Source organism: Micromesistius poutassou (genome assembly GCF_964030765.1).
Source record: "Micromesistius poutassou genome assembly, chromosome: 22".
In the NCBI taxonomy this organism is placed as follows: Eukaryota; Metazoa; Chordata; class Actinopteri; order Gadiformes; family Gadidae; genus Micromesistius; species Micromesistius poutassou.
This window is the reverse complement of record NC_140292.1, coordinates 12989865-12999864: the sequence shown is the minus strand read 5'-3', so window position 1 is coordinate 12999864 and position 10000 is coordinate 12989865. Positions and strand designations below refer to the sequence as shown.

The 10000-nt window shown below is 45.6% G+C and overlaps 1 protein-coding gene across 1 annotated transcript in view; it reads right to left on the bottom strand.

The window, feature by feature from the left end:
* Window positions 1–1226: 1226 nt before the first annotated feature.
* The window catches only part of lhx5 (LIM homeobox 5), a gene marked incomplete at both ends in the record, with an annotated part of 9805 nt that continues 1031 nt past the window's right edge, over window positions 1227–10000 (bottom strand). The window contains 4 exons of the mRNA XM_084486822.1: window positions 1227–1585; window positions 5388–5553; window positions 8348–8628; window positions 9132–9355. Coding sequence (XP_084342948.1) covers window positions 1227–1585; window positions 5388–5553; window positions 8348–8628; window positions 9132–9355 — 1030 coding nt within the window. The remainder of the gene's footprint in view (window positions 1586–5387; window positions 5554–8347; window positions 8629–9131; window positions 9356–10000) is intronic.

Sequence of the window (10000 nt, the reverse complement as noted above, 5' to 3'; positions counted from 1 at the left end):
TTCTTTTGAAAATCATTTCTATTAAAACATGTTTTTTAAAAGGGACAGTAACAAAAGGAAGGTCAGGTGAAGTACCGTGGAGAGCGCGACTATCAGGGCCGTCTGTGAGTGTGTGTGTGTGTGTGTGTGTGTGTGTGTGTGTGTGTGTGTGTGTGTGTGTGTGTGTGTGTGTGTGTGTGAGTTGCGAGTGGATGTGTGAGCGTGTGTTTTTTAGGGGGGGCTTGTGCATATGTTATGTTTGGTGTGTTTGTGTGTGTGTGTGTGTGTGTGTGTGTGTGTGCATGTGCAACAACATATATAAGGTGTATGCATGCATGAGGATAAATAAGTGAGTACACGTGTCTCTTTCATTGCATCTGTGAATCTGAATAATGGAACATAGACCTCCTTTTAATCAATGTTGGAGAACACTTATTGTGTATTAAAGGAATCAACATCTAGGTTTATCTGCCTGAAGCAAGTGGGAGGTAACAGCCACATATGTGGACACAGTCTCTAACCCTAACCCTGTGTTAAAAAACGTTACGTACAATTATTTTATTAAACCCTGATATGTGACAAGGAGCAGCAAGTTTTGATTTGAAGCAACAAATACGGGAATACGTACGAGCAGAACCATTAAAGCATTTATTAAAAGCTGGCCTTCAAACTGTGAATATTATGGCATGAATAGCAACGGAGTTGTGAAGCCAGCTGAAGCAATGGAACACAAACACACTCGTCTGTAGAGCGATGCCTTCATGAAAGGAAGAGTAAAAGTGGAAAGAAGCTTTTCCTTTTGACCTGTATGCTGTGTCTCTAGAAAGTTCCACAAAGCAGTAGATACCTTCATTATCGTCCAGTGATGGTGACATGTTTTCGTATAGCTTTTATTTTTTGCCGGGCTGAAGCGTCCATGGTTTACCTCTTGTTCCCCAGTCCCATGTCCACAGGGGACTGTTCTTTGGGCTCTGTTTATGGCCAATCAGATATTTAGTTGTGTGTGTTCTCTCCAGCACCCATATTCCAACCCTTGTCCTTTATCTTTGTGTTATCTCAAGTCCAAAAAAAATGGAGGGAAGTCATTGAAAACAAGTCCATTATTCTAAAGACCTCCTTAGAAACGTGAAGGGTTCTTGCGCGCCACAAATTGGATTTCGCACAATCTCCTGAATTGATTGGATGGAAAAAAAATAGTGGGGGGGGGGGGGGGGATTTTAGTCCATAGTCCTCCCCCCGGGCCCTCTCTACCAGGCTGCCGTCTCCCCCATCTCCCCCCCCTGGTGCGACATGGGGGCGCTGTAGCTGGAGTTGCTGGCCAGGGAGAAGGGGGGGCTGGGCCCCCCCCCGTAGGCCTCCCCCGGGACCGCCTGCAGGGAGCCGGGCAGACCCGGGTCGGGACTGGGCGTCTCCGCGTGGGAGATCATGTCCGTGAAGCGCTGGTCGTCCGGCGGGTGGTGGCCCGGCGGGCCGGGGCCCTCCAGGCCCCCGGGGCCCGAGCCCAGGATGTAGGGGGACTCGGCGGGGGAGTGGGCCTGAGAGGAGGGGGGTCCGTGGGGGAAGAAGTCGTAGGTGCTCCCTGGGCCGTAGTAGTCTCCCTGGTACTCTGTGGAGGAGACGACAGTGAGGCCACGTCCAGCAGACAATTAGCACAGGGTATTTATACACACGCGTCCAACACTGGGAGTTCATTATCCAAAACCAGGAGGAAGATAAAATATTCATGTTATCTGCTCTGAGCTAATGATCATTTTGAAGATTATTTTCACCTCATTAGCTCATTTCAACCGTCACATTATTCACCTGCTCACCTCTTCAAGTATGCCACAAAAAGAAAATTGTTATTGGTTATTTCACATCCGAATCTAATGAATGGAACTTCCTCTGCAGTTGAAAAGAAAGTGAATCTAAACGTTATGCTCTTCAGGCCTCTCACAGCGTCCTGCCCGGCACAAAGCCCACGTGCTTCCCTCTCTGACGTCAGACTGGCCTTCTTTCTGTCTTCCTTAACCCTTGACTCTACCTCCGGCCTCTCTCCACTCCTCCAGCGCATTTCCATGTGCAGTGTGCAACCTGCTGCACTACAGAAACTGCTTCCTCAAATAAAGCCCGCCGCGGTCCTGTCGATTACACACGCAAAACAAATTCATACGTCCATCTCGTACCTAGTCCTCATCAAACACAACTGAAGACATAAAGAGAAACATGAAACGACCCACAGGAACACTTTAATGCACCGCCCTTTTTCATCCAAACAGCGTCTCTCACTGGACAACAAAGCAATCCAGGCCTTGTTGTGCGTTGCGTTGTCGTGTCCTTATAAAAACATCCTAGCCGTCTTCACAGTACCGGGCTGTTTAATAATCAACTGGTTTCCTGTCCACTAGAGTTTCCCCAGAGGCCATGAAACCAGCATGTCCCTAGTGCACCACCCCTGGTCCAAGAGACGCCTTCATCAGGACTCATTCTGTCTCCAGTGTTCCTCACAACCACCTCCAGCAGCATGGAGGGCCCTGAAGGTGCATGTCCTTTTGAAAAGGGACAATGTCAGACGAAAATGTTGGGCTGCATTCTCCTCGTCACCGGGACCACATTTCCAGACGGTGGCAGAGGGTTGAGCGTTGAAAACATTGATCCAGCAATTAACTACAGCCTAATTTCTCCGAGCAATGTGTGAGCATGAACCCTGAAGCGCAGAGGCCACGTCGGAGCAGCTCATCACCGAGGCTGTTATGATGACTACGAGTCATTTAGCAGGAGCTCTGATCCAGATGGTGGATTCAGATCCATGTGGGAAAGGAACCCCTCGGGGATCCGGGAATCTAGCTCTGCCTACAGGTAGACCGGGAGGTCCATCCCGGTGCATTCCTTCTCTGAGGGGAACACCCTATAGTGACTGTCATGACTCCCCCACAGCCCCAGTGCCCTCTAGGGCTGCACAGCGTCCAGCAGGCAGGAGGATTCTAGATTCCTCAGTAACCTCGAAAACACAAAAACAAATCAAGAATGTCAATGAAAAAACAAAGTGTTCAACTTTGATAAACAATGTACCCCTCTGTCAAAAACTAAGCTGTAAACTAATCATCTCATGCGGGTTAACCTTACTTATTTTGAAATCTCTACAACCTTCATTCATGCTCAATCCCATGGTTTTACACGTAATTCCATTCGATGGCCAAACGTGATGCCAAACAATCCTGGTGAACCAAACCATATTTTTCGCCAACTGTTATTTCTAAATTGGCACTTGTGAGTTACCTGATGAAAATATTTATCACAACACATTTTACTGGGATTGTCTGCACTGGCAACCCGAGCAGTGTTACACATATATAGGGTGACAGGGCATCACTAAACAAGCTAATTATTTTGTCTCACAAACACAGCCCCGCTAGTTTGGCTGACCTTGAGAAAAAAAAACGACAAGCTGATTAACAGTTTGTGCGTCTATGTGTGTTCCTGTGTGTGTGTGTGTGTGTGTGTATGTGTGTGTGTGTGTGTGTGTGTGTGTGTGTGTGTGTGTGTCTGTGTGTGTTTGTATGCATGTGTGTATATGTACTTCTTGTATTTTTTCTTTAAAAAAATAAGATAATAATAATCACATTCACAAGTGCTTCACGCAAAACCCAAACCCAACATATGCTCTCTCCCTCTCCCTACCTCTCTTTCTGTCTCTCCCACTCTCTTCTGTCTCTCTCTGTCTCTGTCTCTCTCTCTCTGTCTCTCTTCTGTCTCTCTCTCTCTCTCTCTCTCTCTCTCTCTCTCTCTCTGTGAGGAGTGGCAGATGAACATAAGGAAGCGGCGAGGTGCAGTAATGAGAGCGACCATCTTGTGCTGTGACAGCACAAAGGGCTGTGAAAAGCAGTGGCCCAGCAGAGCAGTGAGAGAGAGGTGTGAAGGCTTTCTCCTGCCCCCCCACACCTCCATCCCAGCCTCCCATCCTTCCTTGCATCCATTTTGCTGCATCCTCTGTGCAACACTTGATGTAACGCAGTATATGAAAAGACACCATCAATTCAATTCATACTATATTCATTTTGCTGTATATATGTGTATATATATATTTGTATGTATATTTATATTTGTGTGTATATATACATATTTGTGTGTGTATATATATATTGATGTGTGTATATATATATATATTTATGCATTGTGACCTATGACACATTGTGTACATGCCTTCTCATGAAACAGATCTGTTAATTGTAATGTCCGTTGTGGTAATTTATCTACAGTGAGAATCGTTTTAAATACATATATTGATGGTAGATGTAGTACAGTCCAACATTAGTCCACCCATTATTTACCTAATCAGTAATTAACTAACTAGTGTGTTCCACTATTTCCTGCTCACACAACACATTACCATATTTTGATACTGGTGTTTGTAATTTTTTGATTTAAATGCAAAAACGTTTTGTCATGGAAATTAATAACCGAAAATCATTTTGCATATTCATGTAGGTTTTGCCTTTTGAGTTTTCACCCTTGTACGCAAACATTATTAATTCATGAATTGAAATTCTTTAAGGTGTGCAGATAGACCCGAAGGTTATGCTTATGTGCATCATGAGCCCTGCACTGGCAGTACACTTAATGTCAGTACACTAAACCTTGAACACATCACAAGACCAACAAAGCTTTACCTCTGCCACATGGAATCAGACAACTATTTTTTGCGGTAAACATATGTCCTTGGATTTCATTTACTTTCATCTTTAAGTGTTATATGGCATGGATGTTTTGACTGAGATGCTATTAACCAGTCTTTGTAAAAAATAAATCCTCCCACACTACTACATTACTACACTCAGGCAAGCATCAAAGACTGATTCAGAGATCAGAATACCTTCTTCCCCTTCTTTACAGACGAATTAGGAAAGTATCATTAAAGATATATACAAATTTTAAGTTAGACGCCTACAACATTAAAACAATTACTTCACTCCAATACTGGCATGATAAGTGAGGTAGTTCAATTCCACATTCCCCACAGTTTGAACGATCAAAATCTATTTTGAAAGGATGAAACACCTTTTTGGATTTGGAATATGAAATGCCATCTTGGGTGGCTTTATAATGTTATTTTAAAAATATATATACATAATTGTGGTTCTGCATATTTATATACAAAAACAACAACCACACATAAAGGATTTAATTGGATCAATTGTGCTGAAAATCTGCAGCAGCTTTTTTTTTTTTTTTTTTACAAATGTGTGTGATGCCTGATTATAATTTGTGATTCACACATGCAGTATCTTCAGGGTTCAACGTCTATTTGAGGCTTTATCCTGGGGTTAAACACAAGCTGCTCACATCCATGGAACTGGAGATACAGTCCACAGGAGAACACACACCAGCAGCACACTGGAACAGGTGGTTAGAAGACCCCATGGACTCACCTCCATAGTAGCCGTAGGCCCCGGGCCCCAGGATGTCAGCATCCTCCAGCCGGCCCCCCAGGGGCCGCATCCTGCGGGGCCCCCTGTAGAAGGCGTGTCGCCTGGCCCCCAGAGCACTCAGCTGCTTCATGCGTCGTTCTTTGGACCTCCGGTTCTGGAACCATACCTGGAACACGCAGAGCCCCTGGTTACTGTCTGACCACACAGCGCTGTGTCAGGACTGGTTACTGACTGGTTACTGTCTGACCACACAGCGCTGTGTCAGGACTGGTTACTGACTGGTTACTGTCTGACCACACAGCGCTGTGTCAGGACTGGTTACTGACTGGTTACTGTCTGACCACACAGCGCTGTGTCAGGACTCGTTACTGACTGGTTACTGTCTGACCACACAGCGCTGTGTCAGGACTGGTTACTGACTGGTTACTGTCTGACCACACAGCGCTGTGTCAGGACTGGTTACTGACTGGTTACTGTCTGACCACACAGCGCTGTGTCAGGACTGGTTACTGACTGGTTACTGTCTGACCACACAGCGCTGTGTCAGGACTGGTTACTGACTGGTTACTGTCTGACCACACAGCGCTGTGTCAGGACTGGTTACTGACTGGTTACTGTCATTACAGTCTGAAGACGCCTTCTCTTTTTATAAACTGCTAAATTGGTACAAAAACAGCTCTACTGTCTACAGTGTATTGTTTTAAATATAATTTCAATTTCATTAGTTTATCACCATGATGTTTTTTGGGGACATGTATTCCAAAGAAGGCGAAAGAAAACAATTTTACTCAAAGAAAATGTATTTTTCATAAAACCACAAAAATGAAAATAAATATGATAATCGTTGCTTGACATTTAGATATGAAGTATTATTAGAACAGCAGTTTGAACCGTTATTTGCATTAAAATGTCTTGTCCTCATCAACAGTAACCACTGGAACACAATAAATACAATCTTCTTATTCTATAATCACATCAATTTAACAGAAGCAAGACAGGAGATGGAAAGCTTCAAAGAGGAGGAATAACTTTGCATTGTAAGCACATAGCACTTCCTGCAAAGCTTTTTAACATTACAGCTGCATAATGATCTATGTTGACACCAAACTACGGCAACACCGGAGGCCAAATCCCACTGCGCTGCAGATTAGCAACCCCCCCCCCCCCCCCCCCCCCACACACACACACACACACACACACACACACACACACACATAAACAAAGACACAAACACACACACACATAAACAAAGACACAAACACACACACACACACACACACACACACACACACACACACACACACATAAACACATACACAAAGACACAAACACACACACACGTGCACACAAACACACACACACACACACACACACACACACACACACACACACACACACACACACACACACACACAAAACACCTAAAACCACTTAGGCTGGGCTGTCTGTGCTGCAGAAGGCCAGGCAGCACCTGCCGGTGAGAACAATCCTCTAACTGTAGGGTACATTTTTATGGAAATGCCGCGGCTCCCCTTGAGAGCGCGTTGCTTAGGGATTACACACACATGCTGCAGAACAGCATGGTCACACGGCGCCCCGCATAGACACCAATGGTATTTAATACCTAGTCAATAACACCGAGTAAAGACTCTCTGTGGCTCCAAAGACATTTGAACAACAGTGAAATGGAGGGATGTCTAACCCGGATTAATTCAGCCGTCCTGCCTTATATAACTGATTATATTAAACTAATCCTCGCTGGATTGGTTGATGGCCGCTTGATTAACTGCTTGAGTGACTGATTGATTGGTTGGTTGATTTATTGATTGATGGTATATTGGTTGATCTATTGATTGATCTATTGAGTGAATATTGTGTTGTATTGGTAATTGAAAACCGATCTCCTTACACACACACACACACACACACACACACACACACACACACACACACACACACACACACACACACACACAACCACACACACACAAACACACACTCTTTCACACATATCCACTTGTCCCTTCACACAAACACACACACACACACACACACACACACACACTCTCTCTCTCTCTCTCTCTCTCTCTCTCTCTCTCTCCCCCCCTCTTTCTCTTTAATACACTCCCTCACATACACGGCCACACAAACAAACAAATCCAAAACACATGATAGGCCTATGATGATCTATGGATGGTGTTTGATAAGGAGGCGAACGGGCTGAGAGTGAGTCGGCTGAGGGCAGAGAGGCGAGGGGAGGGTGGAATGTAAATTTGTGAAATCAGTGATAATTACAGTGAGCACACAAAAAGCCGCATCACAGCTAGCAGACACAGCGCTAATCACTCTGACACAGTGGTAGGCCCCTCGCACCTACACGCGCAGTGTGGCGACGCGCGCGGGTGTTTGTGTGTTCGCGAGGCGTGCGTGTGATTGCGTGTGTGTGAAAAGGGAGAGGGGGATAAATGAGTTTGTTGTGGTGGGGGTGTTTGGGGAGGGAGAGATGAGATCCAAGGCATAGTGATCTGAACCGTAGAAAATATGATATGAGGTGTGTGTGTGTGTGTGTGTGTGTGTGTGTGTGTGTGTGTGTGTGTGTGTGTGTGTGTGTGTGTGTGTGTGTGTGTGTGTGTGTGTGTGCGTGTGTGTGTGTGCGCGCGCGCGCCTATATCCACGTGCTTTTCTGCTCCGCGGTTCTCAGGCAAACGGCGCACCGGGTTGTTATTCTCAGGCGTGAGGCTGTGCAGTGTGTGTGTTGTGGCTGTCCGTTTAAAATGTGAAACGAGGATGATCGAGTAGCAGTCGACCACACCACGCTGAGGTGGGCCCGGTGGCCTCGGGCTCTATCCCCATACCTCCTCAGAGTATCAGGCTCGAGTCCTGGAAATGCGGTCCTTTGCTCTTTTTTTCCCCCCATGTTGGTAAAAAAGCAAGCCAATAGAAACAAAGGGGGGCCGTACCTGGATAACGCGCATATTTAATCCCGTCTCCTGGGCCAGCTGCTCCCGGATGTGACGCGTGGGTTTGGGCGTCGCGACGAACGCGGCCTTGAGCGTCTCCAGCTGCTTGGCCTTGATGGTGGTCCGCGGCCCGCGCCGCTTCGTGCCGCCCGAGTTCTGCTCCTCGTTCTCGTTATTGTTCGTTTCCTTATCGGACGACGTGGAATTGTCTGTCTCCTTTATGTCGTCGTGTGTCGGATCCTGCAGATCCGGCGATAAACTTCTGTCCGTACACGACGATACTGCGGGAATAAAAACAGAGAGATCTTTATCAGAAGTGTCACGGGGCGGTCGGATTAACGAGGGGCGGGTTGTTTAGCAGTAATAATATCACTGAGCAATAGGCGTCGAGGGCCTAATAGTGGGATGGGCTGCATCTTCTAGCTCCTCTCTGGATGGTTTCGCGGGTCAAATTGCTGTCCTGAATTTTAATCGGCCCAGTAATTAAAGCGGTCTCCGACCCAGGCTAAATTAACCTGCCTTTCTAGTGTCCTTTCTAAATAGCCCACCTAGATTAATACGTAACTAATTTGAGTGTGTCTCTCAGAACGATATTAGGCCTATACTATACTGAGCTGAATAAACAGATGAATGGCTATTTTACACAAGGCGTGTTGAGAATCTACCATTATTCCTTTATTTTAAAATGTGTTTGATAAGTCCAGATAACGACCCACACTGTGCCACTGTGTGTCCGGAGACAGACCAGCGGTCCATCACCTCAGGTCGATGGGGGCTGAATTACCTGAATTCAAGCTGACTTCCTTGATCGTCCCGGAGCTCAGGTAATCTTCTTTGCACACGAACTTGTTTTCGTCTATGACGTAGAGCTCCTCGCCCGTGGACAGCTGCTTGTTGCAGACCATGCACGTGAAGCAGTTGAGGTGGAACACCTTGCTCCGCGCCTTGCGCACGAGGTCGTTGGGAGAGATCCCCTGGAGGCATCCCGCGCACTTCGTGCCAAAGCGTCTGTGGGGGGGGGGGGGGGGTCATTTGTTGTAATAATTTCATTTTTTTTTACTGGACTGGCCCATGGAATAATGAAAATAATAATAATAGTAATAACAACACTAATAATAGTAATGATATCAACAACAATAATGATAATAATAATACTTTTTAAATTAATATTTAAGGATAATAATGCCACTACCCTGCTATATATAGCCTAATAAAACTCCAACATTCCAATAATAACATTTAATTTCGTAAAGAAAGAAAGAAAGAAATAAAGAAAAAATAAGAATGAAGAAAAGAGAGGAACAGCGGTGATGGAAAAGGCAGAAACGTGCCTCTTCGAGAGCAGAATGAGAGCAGGCTCTCGGTCTGATGGAAGTGCTCCGGCAATAACCCCACGCGAAACGTATTAGTGACAATCAAAACATTGTAGCCAAGGATATATTATAGGATTAAGCCGAGCAGAAACATTTTAGCGTGGAAATCTTCCCTTAATCCATATTCACACTTTTAAATACTGTCCCGTTAGTCATCCGTTTGGCTAGATGAACAAAGGACACACACACACACACACACACACACACACACACACACACACACACACACACACACACACACACACACACACACACACACACACACACACACACACACACA